At 45.1% G+C, this 23749-nt stretch overlaps 1 protein-coding gene across 1 annotated transcript in view; it reads left to right on the top strand.

The window, feature by feature from the left end:
* Positions 1–3528: 3528 nt before the first annotated feature.
* TMEM260 (transmembrane protein 260) overlaps positions 3529–23749 on the top strand; it is a 33283-nt gene continuing 13062 nt past the window's right edge. The window contains exons 1-4 of the mRNA XM_054635409.2: positions 3529–3877; positions 8929–8960; positions 9766–9914; positions 22282–22459. Coding sequence (XP_054491384.2) covers positions 3697–3877; positions 8929–8960; positions 9766–9914; positions 22282–22459 — 540 coding nt within the window. The 5' untranslated portion in view covers positions 3529–3696. The remainder of the gene's footprint in view (positions 3878–8928; positions 8961–9765; positions 9915–22281; positions 22460–23749) is intronic.

The following is a 23749-nucleotide window of genomic DNA, read 5'->3' as shown; positions in this document are numbered from 1 at the left end:
CTTTAAGTATTATTCTCCCTTTTCCTATCTCCTGCCTCCTCTAAACTGTGTCTCTCAGGAGAAAATCTGCAACAGAGCCTGGTAAAAAGACAACTCTCTAAGTACACAGTCATTTTGGGGAGTTACAATCCCAAGCTGTGTTTTTAAAATTACTTCTAGCAGTTCCTGTTTATTTTCTCTGCCTGCCTTGGGTATTTCCTGTCGGGCTGAGCACCGAGCGTGGAGCTGGAGGAGATAGGAGAGCAAAGCCTCTCGACGAAAGGTCGGAGGTGTCTTATCATCAAGACACTGCACAAACCAGAGCACTTTCTTTGCTCGGTTGCCACTAGAGTATGCTCTCGTGCTACAAGTTCCAAGGATTTTTTAGAAATAAATCACTCTGTGTAGCAAGAGGCCGTCTTTCAAAGGCTTTCCACTTGCCCCAGTGGTTTGGTTTTTTTTTTTAAGTAAGACTCTTTTTTTTTTTTTTTTAATTGCTGTTGAGCACACACTCAAAGCTTTGTGAAAGCCTGGAGGGTTGCTCTGTGATGAGGTGAATCTAACTTGGGTTTGGACAACTCCCAGCTTCCAGAGCATGGGTGAAAACAGCCAAAAAATATCTTACCTGTCTCTAAAAAACAACAGAAAAAGGAGGTTTGCATGTCCTTCTTGTCTTGGTCAAACCCCTGGGTCATGGCTGATGAAGAAAGGGGAGGCAAATCTCACGAATTAATAGATTTCTGCTTACAGAAGAAACATGTAAATTCCCCTTTTCAACATAAAGTGTGCCTGTAATCCCAGCCTTTGAAATGGTGGTAGTTATTCAGTAAGATAAAGGCTGCTGTGAGCCTGCCCCACCACATTACAGCAAAGTACTTTGTCACTGGCACCCTAAAAGTTCCAGCTTCTGCATGACAAAGATATGAAACAACTTGCAGGACAATTAAAGAACAGTTTGTCCTCACCCTATTATTACCAGCCATTCTTCCACGTTTCGATATTTGCCCGTAAATTGCTACCTCCCCCATCAATATAATTGTAATCAGCCACGGTTCACATTTGTCTTTGGATGCCTTTTCCAAGGGAAACACAAAGAAGGAAAAATACGGCAAAGAAAAAAGCCACGCTCCGGATAAAGAGCCTCGCCACCAGCCTGCTTTCACACGCAGGCTGCGCACTTTGCTGCTAAAATTACATTTTAGGAGCCCCAACGGGCACGGGAACAATGACCCCGCTCATTTCCATAGTGACAATGGCTGGAGGAGGATTGGAACGTGTCTTTTTCCTCTCCCCGATGGTGCTCAGCCAATGAGGGCAGAAACCTGCCAAGGAGTTGGGTCCCTGGAAGCTCTGGGTCACCACGGAGCTGGGAGGTTCCCTTTGGGATGGGAGGCAGCTGCTGGGCCCAGGTGGTGCTCACAGCCTCCAACACCAGTGACTTCTGAGTGGGTGGAAACGTCATCTTTTCTGTACAGCCCAGTTGAGTGCACAGAGCTTGTCTAAATTCATAAAATAACAGGATGGCTTGAGTTGGAAGGGGCCTCAAAACCCATCTCATTCCACCCCTGCCACGGACAGGGACACCTTCCACTATCCCAGGTTGCTCCAAGCACCATCCAAGATGGCCTGGAACAGTTCCAGGGATCCAGGGGCAGCCACAGCTTCTCTGGGCACCCTGTGCCAGGGCCTCACCACCCTCACAGGGAACAATTCCTTCCAATATCCCACCTAACCCTGCCCTCAAGCAGTGGGAAGCCATTCCCCCTGGTCCTGTCACTCCAGGCCTTTGTCCAAGTCTCTCCTCATCTCTCTTGCAGCTCTTTTAGGTTTTGGAAGAATCTCTAAGGTCTCCCTGGAATCTTCTCCAGGCTGAACAACTTTCCCAGGAAGCTCATGGGAAAGCCAGGCTGCTGAGACAGAGTGGCTGTCACCCACTCTGTGACAGCCCATTTCATGCATGGAGCACTCAGCTCCTCCAAGTGCTACAGATGTCAGAAAACCAAACGGGAACATGCTGCATTCTTGAAGAACATTCATGGGATCAACATTTCCAGGGATCCAGGGGCAGCCACAGCTTCTCTGGGCACCCTGTGCCAGGGCCTCACCACCCTCACAGGGAACAAATTCTTCCCAATATTGTCACTGTGATATTTTCTGAAAAATCCCTTCACCAGGAGTTCTTCTCCTGGGAAGATAAGAAGCCTCAGCTTCTCCATGTTTTCCTCCTCTTGAATGGGGTCTGGAGATTGTTTATCCAAACATGTGAATTGTTTTTAATTAATGACCAATCAGCATCAGCTGTTTTGGACTCTGAGGAGTCAGGAGCTTTCATTATCATTCTTTTCTAGCCTTCTGATGTATCCTTTCTCTTTCTTTAGTATAGTTTTAGTATATCATTTCTTTTAATATAATATCATAAAATAATAAATCAGCCTTCTGAGAACATGGAGTCAAATTCTCATCTCCCACCTTGTCCCAGGGACCTCACAACACCACACAATATCCCATCTAAACCTACTCTCTTCTAGTATGAAGCCATTCCCTCTTGTCCTATCACTCCGTGCTCCTGTACCAAGTCCCTCTCCAGCTCCTTGGAGCCCCTTCAGGTACTGGAAGGCCCCAGCGAGGTCACCCCACAGCCTCCTCTGAGCACCCCCAGCTCTCCCAGCCTTTCCTACAGCACAGGGCCTCCATCCCTCAAATCATCTTGGTGGCCTCCTCGGGACCCCCTCCAGCAGGTCCATGTCCCTCCTGTGCTGGGGACCCTGGAATTCCCTGAATGCCTCCCTTGGTTTCACCTTCCAGGGGTTTTGTGCTGCTGTTTCAGCGGGGCCCTTCTCCAGCCCCGGAACACCACGCACGTTCCCTCCGTTGTGTCAGCCCTTAATCCTGCTCTTTTTTTTCCTTAATAAATGCAAACCTAATTTTCTAACGTCTCCACTTAGATCTAATCCATAAGGCTGTTTATTATCCTTGTTACCCTCTCCTATACCTTTTTTCATTTGTATTCAAAAGCCTCTCTTTAATCTGTCTCAATTCTGCAGGTACGGCCTTGCCGCTCTTTGGTACAATCCCATAATGATTTCCACGGATGTGTTTTAGTCCTCCATCGATAGGTCTCGGATGCTATTTGCCTTCCTTAACTGCTTCCCACAGCGGGAATCGCCGCTTTTAATAATCCCTGCGCTGACACCTCCAATCTTTCCCTTCACCAGCATCTTGTGCCATCCCATCCACGGGTTAAATCTTTATTATTTGTGTATGGGCACACTGGGGCTGTGGTGGAGGGGGTGCAGCCTGCAGCCAGCACTGTCCGAGGAGGGCTTTGTTGTATTTGAGAGAGGCCAGAAGGAGCTGATCCTTAAAAAACCTCGTCCTGAAGGGACGATCCCGGGAGCAAGGCAAAGACAGGACGCGCACCGGTCCCTTCCACCGCCCCGCATCTCCGCGGTGGTTTCGGCCCGTCCCCCCCCGCGCGCGTTGGTCCCGCCCGGCCGCCCGGCCGCTCTCACCCTCCGCCACGCCCTCTCTGGCTGTACCAACTCCTGTCCGCGGGGGAGGATGGAAGAGAACGGGAGGCCGCGCTGAACAGCCTCACCGGGTTCGCGGCTCTCTCTGTTCTCTATGTGAGATCTGTATTAAGAGAAGCCCCGCAGGGCGCTTTGGAGAGAGCGAGACGGCGAGCGGGACAGGGGTGCTCCCCCCGCGGGGCGGTGGATGGTACAGCCCGGCCGAACCCGGAAGGTGGCGGCGCACATGGGTGCGGGGCCCGGGCCTGGGGCCGGCACCGGCACCGGGATCGGGAATGGGGCGGGAGGAGCCGCCGGGGCCCTGGGCGCTGCCGTGGCTGCTCTCTACACGGCCACGCTGCCGCCCTCCCTGCCCGGCGGGGATGCGGGTAATGTACCGGGTGGGGACCCTCATCCCGTAGCGGCCGGTGCATGGCGGGGGGCGGGGGGGGCCGAGCCCTCAGGGACCGGGGCATCCTTGTCACCCCACGGGGCTACTGTCACCCCACAGAAGCTCGTGCATCAGTGTCAGCCGTGTGGGGTTGGTCTGTCAGAAGGAGCCGGTGCGTTGGTGTCACCCCTGGAGGGTCGGTGTCACCCCACTGGGTTGTCACCACAGAGAGCTGCTCACTCCAGAGGGACTGGTGCGTTGGTGTCACCCCATCGGCTTGCTGCCATCTCACAGGGATGCTCATCCTATAGGGGCTGGTAGTTCACTGTCACCCCATAAGGATGCTTATCCTATAGGGGCTGGTAGTTCACTGTCACCCCATAAGGATGCTCATCCTATAGGGGCTGGTAGCTCACTGTCACCCCATAAGGATGCTCATCCTATAGGGGACGGTAGTTCACTGTCACCCCATATGGTTGCTGTTATCCTATAGGGATGGGTGTGTTGCTGTCACCCCATAAGGATGCTCATCCTATAGGGACGGGTGCATTGCTGTCACCCCATTAGGCTGGCTGTCATCCCATAGGAATGCTCATCCTTTAGGGGCTGGTATTTCCTTGTCACCCCATATGGTTGCTGTTATCCTACAGGGACTGGGGCATTCATGTCACTGCAGGGGTTGCTGTCACCCCATAAAGATGCTCATCCTATAGGGGCTGCTACTTCACTGTCACCCCATAAAGATGCTCATCCTATAGGGGCTGGTACTCACTGTCACCCAATAATGATGCTCATCCTATGGGGATGGGTGTGTTGCTGTCACCCCATGGCATTGCTGGTCCCATTAGGTCCCCATAGCCACTGGTGCAGTGCAGCCACTTTTGGAGTGCTCACCCCATTGGGGTTGGTGCATTTAAAGCTCCCCACACAGGTGGGTGCAGCAGCAGGGACACCCTGCTTTGGGGTGTGCAATGGCCCAGTGGGGTCAGCACAGCAAGGACGCCCCTGGGATGGTGCCCTTGGGCCACCCCATAATGGTTTGCCTGCATTTGAGCCTTTCAGAGAAGGATTTAGGCAGGGGACAGCTGGTGGCTTTAGGGGACAGGTGTGCCATCCTGCCAGCTGTGCTGCCCCAGGCTTGTGCAGCAGGGAAATCTTTGGCTCTGCCTCTCTGCAAGTGCAGCTTCCTGACAGTGCCAGACTGACTGAATTTTGGTGTTGGCACTGCTGATCCCACAGGGGGACAGAGCTCTCCTGTTTGGTTCTCCTCTGGTTTTACTGATTTAACCTGTTCTTGCTTTAAAAAATACTTTGGTTTTGCCTGTGTGGTTTGGAAATGGGAGAGCTTGGTTTTTCTTGGGAATATGTTGATAATTTTTATTTCATGGAACAAGTGTCCAGGATTCTTTCTTTCTGTGTCATCCCAGAACAGTTCAGTGGCTCTGCTTAATGCTGTGCCTCCTGGTCAGCAGTGCTTTCAAATCCAAGCTGTGCATGAAATTCCTTCTAAATAAATGGCATTTTAATGGATTCATGTATTTTACAGGCTCAGGATGTGTGGAGAGAGGCACTGGCCAGGCTGGCCATGTGCATCCTGATGGCTTTTGCTTCTGCTCCCAAGTTACTGAAAGGGCTGGATTTGCTCCTTCTGGGTGTATTAATTAATATGTGATGATTGATATGTTTACAGCTGTTACCATTTTGGCTTTTATGATAATTTTTGCCTTTTTTTTTTTTGGTCTGTGGAAAGCACCCTGTGCTCTGAGCTGTTCATGCTGCACGAAGCCTCAGGAACCTGGCTCTGAATTGTGCTTGAGCCTGGATTCTCCCTCTGGGATGCAAATAAGCATGAGCAGCCTTTGCAGAGGGGGATGCAGGTTCTCCTGGTGATGTCATGGCTGGATGCTGGGATTTGGTTTTTTGTTTGGTGTGAATTATCCCAGTAGACAGAGCAAGCAGCCAAACAGCACATGGGTTCACCTCACTTTCCACAGGTTATTGTGGTGTTAGAGGAGATCCCTTGTGTAAAATTGTGTTAGAGGAAATCCCTCAGGACAGAGTCCCCTGACCAGCACTGTGACCTCATTCATTGTCTCTCCTTATTTCTTTATTTTTTGAATTTTCTTTGAAATTTGCTGCCTGCCTTCCATGTGTTCACTGGGACTGGGCAGACACAGGCTCATCCCTGCTGTCCCCTTGTGCCTGTCCCAGCCAGCATCATCGTGTCCCATCACAGTGTCAGGACTTTTTTGGGCATTATTCCCCTGGTTTCTCATGGCTTGAGCATGGAATGCCTCAGCTGGAATGTCTGTGCATGGTCCTGCTCAAGGTGTTTGATTTGCCTGTGCCTGAAAGTTGTGCCACCAAAAGCACAGGATTTGATGTATCTGTTTCCAGGCAGGGAGCCTAGTATTTTATTTTATTTTATTTTATTTTTTATTATTTTATTTTATTATTTTTATTATTTTATTTAATTTTTATTTTATTTTATTTTGTTTTTATTTTTATTTCATTTTTATTTTATTTTATTTTAATTTTATTTTTATTTTATTTTTATTTTTATTTTATTTTAATTTTATTTTTTATTATTTTATTTTATTATTTTTATTATTTTATTTAATTTTAATTTTATTTTATTTTTTAAGCTATCTGCATTTTTAATTGTTCCCAAAGTTTGCAGTAATCCAAAAATGTCCAAGGCAGTTGGTATTTCCACTGGCAGCTTGCTCGTGTTACTCAGTGTTAGAATAAAGAAATGAGTGATAGAATAATAGAGGGAGATGAAATTATAATTCAGAAATATCCACAGATGTTAAAACAGCTTAAAAAAGGATCAAATCAAGTTTAAAAAGAAAAAGAAACCAAGCAAATGTTCACTGTGATGTTTCAAACATCAGCTCCCAAACTTGCTGGGAATAAAGCAGAGTTCAGACAGCATTGGGCCTATTGCCTGAACACCTTTATGGGGGAGTCAGAAACTTGTTTACATTAGGAATCACTGAATATTCTGAATTAAAAGGGACCCACAATGATCAGCAAGTCCGACTGCTGTTCCTGTGGAGTTGGAGGGAATAAACATTTCAGTTTGAGCCAGTGCTTGAAGATGATCATTCTGTCTCACAGGACATTGAAACCAAGTTTAGGGGTGCTGTAGTTCTTTGTTATTTAATATCAGTGCTCCTCACTCCTCCAGCCCATGGAGGCTGTAAGGGATGCTCAGGTCTGTGAGTGGGAGGTGGAGAATTAACCTTATCCAAAGTAGTGCCTGTTCTGTACTTATTTTGATTTTCCCACTGGAATTCAACAGGCCTGCAGCCTGTGAGCTGATCTTTTGCAGGTCTTTTTGGGCTTTTTTTCCTTAATTCTTACAAGGCAAAGTTGTGCTGTTGTCTTTCAAAGCTTGGTGGTGGCTTCCACCAGTGGTTTATTTATATTATTTTTGCAGCTTCCTGGTTGATTTGTGGCTGTGTTTCTTTGGGGTTATTCTTGCCCTTGATATAAACGTCACAGCAATGTGAATGAAGTTAAATTTTTGCTTTTTTAGATGCACATATTGCTGCATCCCAGGAGGATTTTAGTGGAGCAGCATCCCTGGGATGTGGTTGGTGATGGGCATCACCAGCTGCTGCACACTGGGGAACCCCCCCAGTGCCAAATTTAGGGTTTCCTTTATTGTCACCATCCTCTGCTGTGTGCAGGAGGATTTGTCCCTTCCCAGCCTTGCTGTGCCCTGGAAACATTGGAGCTGCTGAACTCTGAAGGTCTCAGAATTGGGATGGATGGTTTTCCCATTGCATCCACTTCTTGGGGGCTGTTTTAGGGTGAAATTTTCCTAAAATAAGAATAGCAGTGTTTGCAAGTGCAGGGAACTCCATGTCTGAGAGGTTTTGGTGCAGGAAGTGGCAGGTTTGGCTCCAGTCATTGCCAGCCAACAGCTCTAATTCTGCAGGAGTTGCCACCAGCAGTAATGGGTTGAATCTTCATTTTAAAATGCAGCATTTACTGCATTTTACTTTAAACCCTGGTGTCAGGATTTAAAGGTGCCATTTGTACAATCCCCCCACCCCCCTTTGTGTGGCGTGGTGAGGACGTGACTGTACAGAAATTTAAAATATTGTTAATTTAGCATTTAAAGCCACCAGCACCCTTCATTTGTGTCTTTCCTATCTAACAATGCTGCCATGACCTTGGTACTTGCAAAATTATTAGGACCAGTAAAATTGGATTATGAAATTTGAGGGAAAGAAGGAAAACCAGCTGTATATTTTTAATTTTGTTTCTCCCCGAATGCGTTGTGCTCACTGAATATATTCCATGTACGTTGTTGAGGAGAGTTTTCTGCAAAATGCTTCAGTGTCAAGTGCTCTAAAAATGCCAACTATTCTGCTAATGTGGGGTTTTTTTTGTGGCAGCTATTTGTCCTGGCTTAAAATACAAACAAAATGCAAAACCTTAATGTTGTTTCTATTGGAAGCTGGGTGCAGCATCCACTGACAGGTAAAAGAATTACTTGTGAAGCAGAATTGCTTTAGCATCAAGGGAGAGCAACCTTCCCAGATAAATGGATGCAGATTTGCATGATCAGTGATTATGTTTTTCCTCTTTAAAAGCTGTAAAGCTCTGGTTTTGTGTTGGTTTCTATGATTTTTTTTATGACAAATAACTGGGTTGTTGAACAGACAATGCAGCTTAAGCGTTGCAAACTGTAGTGCTTGAAAGTTATTGAGTCAGATGGTTTTAAATTAAAAATACACACACACAAATGTCTGCATTTTGAGTGTCTCAGGCCATTCTTTGCCCAAGCCTACCTATATTTTCACTTATCTGTTCATAAAAGTCTCACGAAAAACATACAAAAGATATTTTGTGCAATGACATCAGAGGGAGAAAATATTCTTAGAAAATTTCATGCTGTTAAATCTCCACAGATTTACAGTTTTATCCAGTCAAATTAATGCAAAACCCCAATGCAAGCATTTGGATTTTGAAAACTTTGGAGGAGTGTCATTTCCTAATAGTAATTATTGGTTTTACATTATTTTTTCACAGGGGAGCTGATCACAGCCGCATATGAGCTTGGAGTAAGTATTAGTTTTATTGTTTAATCAATGCTCTCATTAACAGTTTTAGGAATTAAGGAAGTTTAATTAAGCATGGAGTAAAGTAGATTAATTTATTTTCAAACCACAGTTTTTACTAACTTATAAGTACAGCACGCGACAATTTACTTCAAGTTTTAAATCCAATTAAACTAAATTATAAAGCAAAGGCTTTACTGTATATACAGTAGCTGGCTTATTATCAACCCAAATTTTGTATAAGCTGGGGAGAATAAAATAAATCGGGTTAACAATTTTAATAAGTTTTATTATTTAATAAACTTTATTATGGTGCATGATCCCTTTAGGCAAGACCTTAGGACTGTCAGCGCGGTGGTAATCCGATAGCAGTGTGGTCTTTCAACTTGCTAACCAATAAAATAGTTGAGAAGCTGCTTTTTAAAAAAAAAAACAAAAACAACAAAAAAAAAAGGGGCAAAAAAAAAAAAACAACAGCCTTTTGAATGACCCTAATATACTGTGAACCCAAACAAGGAGTCCTTTAAGGCACGCTAATGAAACGTGGCACCTCCTTTTCCTCGCCGCCTCATTATTATGGGCGAGGCGTGGAGCCAGATCCACTGAGGAAAAAACCTTGGTGGGGTTGGGATGGGTACCAGGGTTTGGGATGGGCACAGGGATTTGGGATGGGCACAGGGATTTGGGATGGGTACCGAGGGTTGGGATGGGCACTGAGGGTGGCTCGGGGAGCAGAGCTGCTTGGGGCTGCCCTGCTCCCATTCCCAGCCTCTCCCCCCTTTCCAACGCCGTGTCCCTCTGTCCCTAGGTCGCCCACCCTCCCGGCTACCCCCTGTTCACGCTGCTGGCCAAAGCGGCCACGGGGCTGCCCAGCGGCTCCCCCGCCTTCCGAGTCAATCTCCTCTGCGGCTTGGTGGGAGCAGCTGCCGCCTCTTTGCTTTTTTGCACGGTTTTCAGGTAAAGTCCTCAGGGGTGCTTTTTCCTTGGCTTCGTGGTGCTTCCCTGGCGGCTCGGGACATTCCCGAAGGCTCCCTCTGCTCCCCACTGGCCTTTGGACCAGCGTTCCCCCCCGCCCTTCCCTAATTAGTTCCTCTGATTAACCTAACAGCAACTTAATCTGAATTTGACCTTCTTTCCCGCACAAAAGCCTCCCCCCTCTTTTTATTTCCCCCCCCACCCTTTTCTTTTCTGTTAAATAATAATAATAGCAATAATAAAAAGTGCGCCCTTTCCCTTGCCCAGCCGTGACAGGTTGCTCAGGCTCATTATCACAAATCACCGCTCGGTTTAACTAACCAGAACTAATGAAGTTTGTCGTTCTCGAAAGATGCAGATGGTCTGTTTAAATTAACAGGATGAGCTTCACCTATCGGGAAACCGTGAACTTGCTTTAATTGCAGCTCCCGGCGGAGGTGGATGGGCAGTTGCCTGCCCGTGGTACCCAAGGAGCAGGGAGAGCATCCCTGCCTTTCCCTGGAGCAGCTCCGGGCTCAGGGGGGGGATGTCCGGAGCCTCCTCTCCGCACCTCTAACCTTGGGATGACAGGGAACAATCGGGATGCTCACGTGGTTGTGGGGTTTTTGTTAACCCTGCTCGTCTTTGATGTGCAAGTTCTGGCTGCTCTTAACCTCAGCCTGACCCATATTTGAGAGGATTATGGCAACCCGTATAAACAATTTCTGATGTTCTTTTTGCAGGGAAAATAGGGCACGTTTTGAGGCTGCGAGTGGTATCGGGGCGCTCCGGGATGAGACGGGGCACTTCCCGACCGGGATTATTTTGACAAAAGCCCTTTTCTCCCACCCGTTTCCAGAGCCACCCCTCAGGGAAACCTTCCCACCAACCTAGAAATAAAAGCAGGAATAAATGGGGAGGTGGTGGCGGGCAGATTCTGAGATTAAGCAAGCCCTGAGCTCGCTTAAACTTTGTTCCACGGGGTCCATCTTTCTCTGCTGCAGAGGAGTTGCTTTTTAGCACATCACCTCGCATGTAGCATCAGCTCCAAAGCACACCTACTGGAATTGCTTGAGTAGTTCCTAAATATTTCTGTAGGCATTTAAAGTGATTGCTTTCACTGGTGGGTAATACATGTAATTAAGTCGGCATTATTTGATTTAATATCCTGTATTTCACAGCCTATTTGGGAAGCTGGAAGTGGCGCTGCCCTCCCGTGCACAGTGCTCGGTGCAGCATCAGAGCACAACTCCATTCTGTTAAAAACTCCTGCAAGGAGTTGCTAAAGGTTTTCTATATTTGGTTCTGATTTCTTTTTTAATGATGGTTATTCCCATTATTGCAGTTATTTGGAAGATCTTCCCCAGTTTTTAGTTTGTGTGTGACAGTTCCTTGGGTGCCCGCTTTGTGCTTTGGAAATGGTGCAATTGTTTCTTTTGAGAAATAAGGATACAGGAGAGAAATGACAGGCTAAATTTGAGAATTATTTTGGGAATTACTTTAGCACTTCTGAAGGTTTAGGTGTTTTGTTGGTGTTTAATTGGATTTGGAAGACGGCACTTCTGTCAAATTTAGAATTTGCATGAAGGAACGGAAAACGTGCAAGTGAGAGATGATAAAAACTATTAAGACTTACAGAAATTATTCCACAGATACTGACAGGATCAATTATTCAGCCTAACAGTGATTGTTTTGTTGTTCTTTTTAATAATTGTAAGGTCAGTTTTATTTCCACATTACAATGTTACATTTTTCATTTCAAGCACCTTAAAATTGATTTATTTTTTGGAACATTGATTTGGCAAAAAATTATTGCTTATTTATTTATTTATTTTAAAAGAAAAATATTAGAAAGTGTTCATTGGCACTGTCTGCTTGAAGCTGTAGCTGTCTGAGTGTGATGTGGTGTGTTTTAAACCATGTTTGTCCGTCCTCACAAAGGGACTAAAATGGGACTATCAAATCCCCCCTTATTTTTGTGTTTCAATAAAATTATCTGGTGGGGTGACCCCTACGAGGTACCAGTGGCAGAATCAGCACCTGCTCCTCTCGCCATGTGAAACGTGGATGTTAATATGAAAATATGTAGATGTTAGGAGTACAAATAATTGATGAAGTACGCATCCTTCGGGAGCAACACGGTTCAAGTGGCAAATCTGCCTGCTCAAACAATAGCCACCCTCCAGCGGGGAGGAAGCCATCTCTATGGAAATGGGGCTGACGCTGCCCTATTGATCCAGTGAAGAAGACATTATACAATGTCAGTTGGGTTGTTACGATTTCATTTGTCGTCTGACCTGAACTTAACCTCTAAAACCTTTCTTTTCTCCCCGCCAGCCGGGCAGCGTTGCTGTTTACCCTCACACCCCGTGCCTCCCTCCCTCCCTCCCTCCCAGCATCCCCATACAGTAAATCTCTCCCTTTTTAAAATTTTATTTTTAAATGAATTTCCCCATTGATTCTTTTTGTTTGAGTCATTTCCCGGAGTTTATTCCTCGGCAGGTCGGGATGATTTTATTGCTTGAGGAGAAGAGTCGTGGTTCCTTCCCTCTGTGGTCTTTGGGATGTTGTGGCACGTGTGGGATTAGGGTGGAATTTATTCCTTGAGCAGATTTCTCCTTTGCCAGGTGATGGCTGGCGGGATGCTCCGCGCTGGGGTTGAGAGGAAGTGGCCGCCGCATCACGTCTGTTTGTTAATTTTATTGTGTTATAATATATGATATTACTCATTTAATTACATTTTTTTTAAGCCTGGATTGTTGTTCTCAAAGCAAAATTATATCACAGCACATTGATGCAGAAAGGCTTTTTGTCAGTAATCCAGACTATCGCTGAACGAGCCGTTTCTCCTTTGAGTTACTTCTCAAGTATGGATTTCTTTTCCCCCCTCTGCACAGTCTTAATAAATTGCTTGTAATTATCGTAAAATGCCATTTACAAAGAGTTCTCTCGGACTGCTTATAACTGAGGCAAATAATTCTTCTTTGCTTTGAAGGAGGGGGGAGATGCTTTATGTTTTTAGGACTCAGCGAGCGCGGCTGTAGGATTGTTTCTTTAAACAACTATTTATTTGTTTTACTGTGGGAGGCAAAGCATAGCAAGTTTACAAAGTAAACCAATTATCTTCTTATAATATGATTGCCAAAGTGTCATTTTCTGCACAGGGTGTGCATTCTTTGCGTTCTCTGCTGCAAAGAGAAATAGGAAGCTTTCCCCTGCTCTAAGTGCATTTTTTTCCAGTCTATACCTTTCATAGTTTGGCTGTTTTGGGGTTTCTGAACAAACAAAGCTGCTTTATTGCAGAGGCAGTAGTAGAGTAAATGCTGTCATTGCCCAAGTATTTGTAGGAAGTTTTTGCCGGCTTTATTTTGGCTGAGTTGTACACAGGGTTTTGAAAAGGGGGAAGATGTTGGATTAAATTAAGCAATTCACATCTCTTTGGTTTGCTGTTGTGGGTATCATATTAACTTTGGTACTAATACATTATACAAACATATACTTTAAATATATATGTGTATTCCCTGCCCACTAAACCTTCCAGGCAACAAACTGTGACTATATATAAAACCCAGAGCCAGCTCTTCTCCCACCGCCAGCAAAAAGGAGAATTAGGCATGTTTGATAATGAAATCATCAAAATTATTCCATCATTTTGAAATCATAGGGATGTTTTGGAATTACCACTTGACCCTCTTGATGGCACTGAGTTTTCTGGCTCCCAGGGTGTGTGTCCTGGAGCTCTTGTGGGAAGGTCCCTAAGGAGGACCAGGAGGATCCCTGACCTTCATGGCCATCCCAGAGGGACCCCATGGCTGATGCTCCCTTAAAACTGCCCAGTGCTGGGAAAAGTTGTCTTCTGCCCCTGGTGAGTGAGGAAATGCTCCATGTCCCTGGGTGCACGGGTTTGCCAGAGCAGAATTCATCCCTGAGAACAGTTTGACCCCTTTTTTTGTGGACATGACTTGGGGAAGATGGAGGGATGAGAGAGGAGTCAGTGCCTGCTCAACCAGAGTGGGAAATGAAGAAACTGGGCTTTGGGGAAGGAGGAATCTCCTTAGAGGGCGTGTTTGGATTTTTCCAGATTACAGATTATCGTAGATTATCTCTGTTGTAGCACAGCAGGAGCGTCTTGGGCGTTTGGGAAGCAGCTGTGCTTAGTGAGGAGTAGTTACAAAGTTTTAGGTGGGAGAGAAGAAAGGAATGCACTCAGGTACTAATTTGCTTTGAGAAAATCTGCCGTGACCTCTGGCTAATTGATCACATATCTGTTTTTATTTTTTTTCCCACTTGTCCCCAGAATAAACCGGCGCTGAGTTCAGTCTGTTTGAAGACGCTGCCAAATCTGTTCATTTGCATTTGGCTCCAAAGTAGGCACACGAGGCTGCAGTAACTCTGCTTCATTTTGAAAAGGGTGGTGGTGGTGGTGGGGGGGGTGGAAAGAAAAAGCAGGGCAAAAAAACTCTTTTTTTTTTTTTTTTTAAAAGACTGAAGAGTCTTTTCTGACAGCTAGTCAGAGTTAGAATTAGTTCAAGGAAATGTTAATAATGCACTGCCTGGCTTAATCCCTTTGATATCACCAGGTATCCTCCTGTTCATGGGTTAATTGCTTTAAAAGCGGAGGCAATATTCTGAGCGGTGGGCCGCTTCACCTTTTCACAGCTGTTACCATTGAGTGACAACTAAATCCCATGTGTAAGATGAGGAAGAGCTCAATCTCCAATTGGGAGAAAATTTATGTAAACCGCAATCCCTTCAGAATGTGCGGAAGTCACAGACTTTCTTGATTTACTCTGCTTTTGCCAGAAAGCTCCATTGTTCCCTTCCCTAAGTCCCATCAACCCTTTGTAGCAGAATATCACAGCGGCGGCAGATAGCTTGAAATATATAAATGCTATCATAGCTCTGATTAATAGCGGCGCTTATGAGTCAAGTCTGATAACGGAGCAGCTCTCCACTCAATTTCAGATACCGCTAATGGAATCTGTCTCCTGCAATTGTAATGTGAGAAGGGCTAATTTGCCATGGAGCTTGGAGCTGTCACCAGCCGGGGATTGGGGGGTCAGATGGGAGCTGCCAGGTTTTTGCCCTGCAGCTTGTATCTCTCGCTTTGAATAGCGCAGCCCCCTGCCTGCCAGGGAGCTGATAGGCCGCCGGGGGGTTTATGCCACTCGTACAATAGCGAAGGGCTGCATGGGCTGACTTGGTAATTGTGAAGCCAGCTCATTTTTATTTTATTTTATATTTTATTCTATTTTTTTTCCCCCCCTCAACTCCTTCCTTTCCACCCCCCCACCCCGCTCCTTTTTTTTCTCTTTTCTTTTTTTTTTTTTTTTTTCTGTGGCTGCATAATTTCTAATAAGGGGTTTTAACAAATGTCAGATTAGGAAAAGTTTCTGCAATTACCCAAAAAAAAAAAAAAGCCAACTTATAAAACATTTAAATAGCTCAAGTCGGCTCCTACTGCGGGTTGGGGTTTTTTGGCTGCTGGAAGCAGGCGCTGGTTATTACAGGAGCCTGGGATAAAGGTGTATCTATTTTCCAAGGATTGTGAATCAAATAATGGGTTGAACTAATACACCCCTTGCACTTGCAAAGACACCAGGAGAGAATTTCTCATTTGTAATGGCTGGAAGCACAGTTTGTACAACTCAAATGTGAGTATGGGGTGATATTTCTTAAAGCAGCGCAGCCCTGTGTGCATTTTATAGATCTGTCATGAGCAACTCGTTGAGCTGCTCTGGAATAGCTTGGCATGGAGGTGTTGAATTTAAATACCAGACTTCCTTGGCAAGGGGCTGCTGCAGGCAGGCTCTGCTCCAGTGGTGATGGACATCCTGGAGCATACAAGGTGTAAGGTTGGGATGTCTCATTCCTCACTCCCCTGACACGTTGTCACGGGGGGCTCTTCCCATCCCTGTTGTCCAAAGGATGTCCTTGCTGCCATCCCAGAGCACTTTGATCTTCCCAGCAAGAGGATCCAAGGTGACTTGCCCCCAGGACACAAGGGGTGGGTGCAAGATGCCTCTTGCACATGCTGGTGACCTTCACAGGTCCACATTTCCAAAGGAATGGGCAGAGACAATATCCTTAAGAGGTTGTGTCCCAGCTGGACACCTCCAGTCCAGGAGGACGTGTGTGAGAGGGTGCAAGGACCAGCTCCCCTTTGCCAAAATCCTCGCTGGCTCAGCACTCCTTACCACCCTGGACCATCCCTTCTCCAAACTGGCATTTCAATAAAATAACTACAAGAAAGAAAAATCAGGAAGTGGTGGCAGTCCCTGGCTGGGTGTGAGGCATTCCATTCATGTGGTGGGAGGTGAGGGTGCTGCCTGCTCACCCCTATCCCAGAAATCACGGGTGTGTGGGAATGCTGGAGCTGTGGGATGCTGAAGTCCTGTTTCACACCAAGGGCAGCAGCTGGTTGTGACCAGACTGGTTTGGTTTTATTTTATGGTGGCTCTTCCTCTTTGCTCAGTCTCTTTTGCCTTCACTCCTTGTGACCATGGGACTCAACCAGGAGAGATGAGCCAAGCCCTGCTCTCCTTCCTCCTCCTCCTGCTGCGGGCAGGGCTTAAGTGGCTATTGAGCTCCAGGTCCTTGAGGAAGAATAAAATCTGGTTTGCTATTCCCTGTAGTACCTGAGCTGGCTCTTCAGCGCTGAGAGCAAGAGAAACCGCCTTTTGTCATGGAGTGTTTGTGGCTAAGAGGCAGGCAAACCCAGAGGGATTGGGGTTTTGGGGGGATAATTATTGTTACTTAAGCCCTAAACTCCTGTTTGGATTTTAATTTTTAAATAATTCTTCTATTTCAGCGCCGATGCTCGTGTACGCTTAAAATTTATCAGTGGGAAGCTTGGTTGTTGAGTCTTCTGTGTCCCTTTCTGTTTAGCCTCATCAAAAAAATAGTTGTTTTTTTTTTAAATTGATTGATTAACAAGCAAAACCTTTTAAATTCAAAATACTAACTCTTTAGTGCACTGCCTTGAAATAAAAATACATTGAAGGAATGTATCTTTGCTACTGCAAAGAGACAGAGGTTGCTGGTGATGTACTTGGAGTCTGTGGAAGGGAACAAGGAACCACTGGTATCAGGGTCACTATCTGCAGGTGCAGGGACAGACAGAAATTTTAAAAAAAAATCCATTATTTAGTTAATTAGTGGAGATTTTAAAAATCAAGAGAGTTTTTCTTACTTTACTGCCGAAAAAAAAAATAAATGAAAGATGCAAGGCTAAGATCTCCTGCCTGTAAAGTTTTGGAGAGAAAAGAAGGCAGAAATAATCAGCTTATTTCACTAGGTACAGATAGGTGTTGCCAGTGTTAAATACATCAGCTTCAAATATAAACCATTCCCATTATCTTACTTTTCTTAATGAATCCAGTGCACTGAAGATTGCATTTAACGAAAACATTTTAATTAAATTCCAGTTCCCATCCATGTGTAGCTTTATGCTGATCATTTAATACATTTTGGGGAATTATTAAATATAGAATGTCTACTGTTGTTTTATAAATAAAAAGTAAAAATGCTGGTAGAGTTTTTTGTTAAAGGCATATGACTTGTAACCTTGGCTAAAGGAAAATTTTACCAAACTTAAAGGAAAGACTAAATTTTAAATTGCAATCTTGCATGTTTTAGTGATTGCCAACAAATGAGAAGCTAAAAACTATAATTGAAAAAAACCAAATCAGGTTAATATATTTAATTTCAGTTTTCTCAAATGTTCCTGCAAACTCTTAATAAAAACTTGTACCTAAAACAGTCCTGATTAAGGCAAATTCTTGCTGCTTGCATCCTTGGAGCTGAGGCCCAACAGCACATTCTTTCACTTGCATGCTTCAAAAGGAAAACAAAATCATAATTTTTTTTTTAGTCTTTTGCTTTTATGTTTAGGGATGCCATGGGAAAATATTTCTCAGAAAGGACTGTGTGACCTCTCCTTTGCTGACTCTTTCTGTCCCTTCTGAGTGAGTTTTTGGATGATGGTTGTGAAGACTTTCCCAATTTTGCCATGGCTTCAATTATTTTCTTCTTCCATGAGCTGGCTCCTGTGTGCTGGAGCTGTTCTTTCTCATACTGGGCCCAAAGAGTGGGGAAACAAGCTGGATTTGGGGGAGCAGCCATCTACCCTCCCTGCTCCCCAAAATTTTGGGATAAAGATCTCCTAAGGTGTTGCTTTTCCATGAAGCAGTTGAGGATTCAGCTGCTGGGTGTCTTTGCCATGTTTTGTAGCACCTCAACTCTATTTGAAAAATAAAGGCAGTGTTTAAAGTGTTTAAAGACAGAAGCACAAGTAGAAGTTGAGTGGGGATAATTTTCTGCTGCTCTCTGCTCTGCAGTCCTGCTGTGCTGTTGAGAAGAAGGACAATGTAGAAGGTATTTTCAGGAAAAAACCCAAATGTTTCCTTCTCCCAACCATGGCACACATGGGAAGCCTCCAGCCAGTGCAGATTGCAGAATGTGGGGCTCCAGGCAGGGTGGCAGAGCCCAAAGGCTCTGTGGTTCCTTCTTGCCTAGCAGGGCTTGACTGCAGGAAATATTTGCATTGTCAGTGGCAGGGCTGGCTGGTGTTTGATTTTGGTGAGACAAGTGACTATGTGCCACAAAAAACTTCTTAACTTCCACACAAGAAGTGACCTCTTCATCTTGTTCCCTCTGTCTCCACATTGGTCACTGGGTTGCTGAGCTCTTGCTGGATTTATGGGAGGTCTCCTTTAGCTCTTGAATTAACCTTCTTCCACAAAATGCTCTGTCTTAACCACAAGAATTCTCTCTGTGCCTGTAATTAAGGCAGCCATTATCTTCTGGCTCCCTAATATCCTGCTTCCTTGTGTAACTTTTCACCAGCATCTCCAGTTGTAGATTGCACTGTGCTCATTGCAGATTTTTTTTCATGCTTTTTAGAGAATTACAGAATCCCAGGATGGCTTGGGTTGGAAAGGATCTTAAAGCTCATCCCTTTCCAAACTTTCACTAGACCAGGCTGCTCCAATCCCCATCCAACCTGCCATGGAACCCTTCCCAGGGATGGGGAAAAAAATAATTCTTGGCTTTGGACTTCTTGACTTCAGTTTCAAAGCTCTGTCCCATCCCTTTGCTTTTTCAGTTTTTCTCATCTTTATTTTGCTCTCGTTTTTGTGCCTTTTCTGGAGAGTTCTTTCATCTCACTCTGCCTTGCACCACTGAACACCCATCAGTGTCTTTTCCACCTTTAGGTTGGTCTTTGGTCCAGAGTGGTGTGGGTGAGCTGAGCTGTCCATGCCTGAGGTTTTTTGTCACCTCCTTGGACAGTGTGTCATTTGAGGTCGTCTTGGCTTCGAGGCAGGAGAGCTGTGGGCACATTGTCACTCTGTGCTGGAGAATTCCAAGAGGCTGCAGAGGCAGAGGAGCATGGAGACCTTCATGTTGATCAAAATGAGCTGTATAACCATGCTACCCCTGCTGCAGGGCAGGATTGATTTAATTTCACCCCAAAATCATGCTGACAGTAGCCTGGGATTAATTTCTACTTGTCCTGCTGGTGTTGCTTTGCACTGTGGATTGTTGCATTTCTTCTGCCAGGTGCTCTTCATCCTCTGGAGATACCTGCTCTGATTGCTTCCGCTTCTGACAGTGTCCCTCTGAATCAGCAAACTCACAAATCCATCCGTTCCATTGCTGATAGCAGAGCCTGCAGAAAAACTCTTGGTCTCCAGCTTGCACTTCCCAAAGCTGTTTTCTTGATGTTCTTCAAGAATGCAGCACATTCCTGTTTGTTTTTTTGACATCTGTTGTATTTTAGAGGAGCTTAGTGGGCCCCTGGATCCCTGAAGGTGTCCAAGGCCAGGTTGGCTGGGGCTTGGAGCAACCTAGTCCAGAGGAAGGTGTCCCTGCCCATGGCTTAGGCTGGACCAGGATCATCTTTAGGTTCCCTTCCAACCTAAGCCATTTTATGATTGTTTTTATGACTCTGTGGACAGACAGGTCTGTGGTCTCCAGCTTGCACTTCCCAAAGCTGTTTTCTTGCTATTCTTCAAGAATGCAGCACGTTCCCGTTTGGTTTTTTGACATCTGTGGTACTTGGAGGAGCTGAATGCTCCATGCATGAAATGGGCTGTCACAGAGTGGGCTCAGCAGCCTGGCTTTCCCATGAGTTTCCTGGGAAAGCTGTTCAGCCTGGAGAAGATTCCAGGGAGACCTTAGAGATTCTTCCAAAACCTAAAAGAGCTCCAAGAGAGATGAGGAGAGACTTGGACAAAGGCCTGGAGTGACAGGACAAGGGGGAATGGCTTCCCACTGCTTGAGGGCAGGGCTAGGTGGGATATTGGAAGGAATTGTTCCCTGTGAGGGTGGGGAGGCCCTGGCACAGGGTGCCCAGAGAAGCTGTGGCTGCCCCTGGATCCCTGGAAGTGTCCAAGGCCAAGGTGTCCCTGCCCATGGCTTAGGAACAGGATGATCTTTGAGTTCCCTTCCCACCTAAGCCATTCTATGATTGTTTTTATGATTCTGTGGACAGATAGGTCTGTGGGCTGTGCTTAGTTTGTGCTCCTGACCCTGCTCTGCTTGGTGAGCAGAGGTGTCCTGTGTCCCACATAGCTGGGATAATCTTTAAGCTTTGGCTTGAGTGGCTTTTGCTTAAGCCTTGTTTCATAAAACTCAACTTGCAGGTTTGAGACTTTTTGTCAAGGGGATGGGATTTCTTTCTTTCATCTCATTTGAACCCTCATGGTATGTTTGAGTCTTTCCTGGGAAAGACAAGGAGAATTGGTGAATGATTGGGACGTTTGCCTAAAGTGATGCTTTTCTGAAGATTTTTGGAAAAGTTGTTTCACTTTTTTTTTTTTTTTAACCTTATTTCCCTGCAAGAATTTCAAAGGGATTTATGGAGTTGTTTCTTTATAACTAAAAGTTTGGACTGTTTAAATGGTTTAGTCAAAACAGGAACGTCATGAAGTGGATTTGTGTATTGGGGATCTGTTGCTTTTTAATTACACATGGTCCTGCTGCCCTTTCCTGGTATTTTTCTTCAGTTTTTTTCCCAATTCTTTTGATTTTTTGAGACTTCTTCCCACAGTCTTGATGTTGAACTCACTGTCACCTTGAGGTTGGCCTGGAACACCTCAGAATTGTTTCCTTTTTTCCCAGTGTTAACTCCATGCTTCTCACCCGGTTGGCTACATCCTGTAGGTGCAGATCTCAAAATACTTCAAAAAGGAGATAAAAATCATTAGTCCTATTTTCCAGATACCTTCAGGTACTTCTGGCAAACCAAGCAGAGGAGCCCTTGTAGAGAGGGCTCTATCAGGAGCTTCCTCATGTGGAAATCACATGTGCAGCTCGATGAAGAGGTTGGGTAGTTTATATTTTTTTTTGGTTTAAACCTGCTAGAATTGTTAGGATTAAATGGAACTGTGTGTGTCTGGGGTGAAATTAGAAAAATACTCAATTTTTGGTGGAGGCTGTCTGAGTCCTACAGTGGAATGATGAATTTCTGCAGTGTAGCTTTGACCACAGCAACAGCTATTTTTATTTTTGGATAAAGCTTGGTTGAGCATGTTGTGGTGCCCTACACTTCTTCTTTTCAGGGTGACTTCCTAAAGGAGAGAGCTTCCAGACAGGCAGAGCCAGAGCTGCTCCCAGTGAGGCTGGGTGGGAAGAGCCACTGTGGTGGAATGGGTTTCTTAAATTCCACCTCGTGGGCTGCCTGTGCTGGCTGCAGCATCCAGCTGAGCTGGGCAGGCAGCTCCATGGGGAATGTGCCATAATCCCATCTGGGAGTCCCAGAGATGGCCAGCTTTGGGCTCACAGCCATCCCAACAGTGGATGCTTCACCCTCTCCCTCCCTCTTGCTGGAGCTGGCACCCATTTCCCACACTCCTGACCTCTCCCTGATGGGACTGTGGGTGCTGCAATCCCCAGGACACCAAAACCCCCCCAGGAAAGCCCTGCCAATGCTGTCCATCCTGAATAGCTCTAATCCACTCTTAATTCAGCTCCTGGATGAATTGAAGGCTGCACCCTTGCTGGCATCTCCTCCAGAGTATCCCATTAAAGCCATGACTCCCTGGCTCCCTGCACCCTCTGGGCTTTCCCTCATCAGGATTTCTGAAGCAAATTCAATCCTGGAAGTTTGCATGGCTAGAAGAAGCAGATTCTTTGGTGTTGGGTGGCTGGCAAAGAGGCTCTGCTCTTCCCAATGGCAATCCTTAGCAGAGAAATTATTAGGGAGATCTTAACCATATAATGTTTTGGCAGGGTGCTGGGTGGCACTCGCTGCTGCTGCTGCAGTATGTTTTTTTGGGTTTTTTTTTTAAATTAAAAAAAGAAGGACAATAAAGTAGGCTCTTTTTTTTTGTTGGAAAAGAAGATTTCATGTTATCTGTGTTTGCAGGCTTTCTGGCTCATATGCTGGAGGAATCCTTGCTGCGGGGGTGTTTTCATTTTCTCGTCTAACATGGCAGTGGTCCATCACGGCGGAGGTTTTCAGCTTAAACAATCTGTTTGTGGGGCTGCTGATGGCTCTCACTGCTCATTTTGAGGAGGCATCCACTGCAAAAGAGAGATCAAAGGTAAAACATCTCAAGCAAAGTGAATGGTTCTTTATTTTGTTCCCAATTGGTTAGCACCTGTTTGTTTAATTTCCTGTTCGTTTACTGCTGGTTTAGTTTTGTTTAGGTAAAAAGGCCAAGTTTTGGGTCTTGCTTCAGCACCTGTGCTGGGTGGGGTCCATCCCTGACCTACCTGGGTGTTCAAAAATAACAAACATTGAAAAAACCCTGCTCACTTTGCTTAAGGATTGACTTGGGACCTGTTGGATGGGTTCGGGATTGATTTATTTAATACTCACAGTATGGAAGCAGGAAGCAGGAAAACCAAAATCATTTCAATCTAAACATTTTAGTTCATCCTGCATCAAAGACACAAACTAGGCTGTGAGTGTTCAAGGTTTTGTTTTAAGAATTGATAATTTTCTTGGAGGTAAATGGATATATTGTACAGAAACCTTCATCTAATCAGAAACCAGGTTCCAACTCAAAAACGGGAACGAGCAAATTTTCCATCAGTTTTTCTTTTGAAATTAAATGTGCCCTTAAAATAATGGCATTGTTAAACACAGAGACTTTAAATTTCATGCTGTATTTTCTACTTTATAAACAGACTAGTCAGCCAAATGATATTTTTGCTCAGCAGTCTTGTTCTTTCTACTTTTGTTTGCCCGAACATCTGATCTCTTTTCCTCCGACAGACTTGCCTGCTGTGACTCCTGTAAATTGTGTGAATAAAGGGATTTTTGTCAGGCTAGGCTAGAATTTCAGGAGTCTGCAGTGGTAGTTTACTCAGCTTCATGAGTTCTCAAATAACATGTTTTATCAATGGCTACAGAGACCTTGTTTTACCATTGGATTTTTTTAAAAATTATTATTATTATTTTCTAATGAGCAGCAGTCCCAAGATCCCCACAACCTGAACTCCACAGACATGGAGCTGGGCATTTTCCAGCCTTCTCCCATGTTTCACATGCCTGGTTTCCAATGGGATTTTCAAAATTAGATTTTCAGAAGCAGTTAAGGAGCTTGTTCTAATGTTTTTTTGAGTGTCTGGCATCCCACGCCTGGAAGAAGCCAGGCTGCCAACAGCAAGCTTGCAGTGCTTTTCATAAATCAGATGGTCATACAGACATCATATTGGAGCTCATCCATGTGCTTAAAAAATGACTGAGGTGGTTCTGAGCCCTGCCAGGCAGCTCTGAGACCCACAAAGGTTTTTCTGAACTAATGGCAAGGTGCTTCCATGGCAGGGCAGTGTCCAGCATGGAATGCTGAGCACTTAAATAAAAATTACAAAGTGATCCCATCAGT

The sequence above is a fragment of the Agelaius phoeniceus genome, chromosome 6 (genome assembly GCF_051311805.1).
Source record: "Agelaius phoeniceus isolate bAgePho1 chromosome 6, bAgePho1.hap1, whole genome shotgun sequence".
Taxonomy (NCBI): domain Eukaryota; kingdom Metazoa; phylum Chordata; class Aves; order Passeriformes; family Icteridae; genus Agelaius; species Agelaius phoeniceus.
Note: the sequence above shows the minus strand (reverse complement) of the source record. Positions and strands in the feature narration are given on the sequence as shown.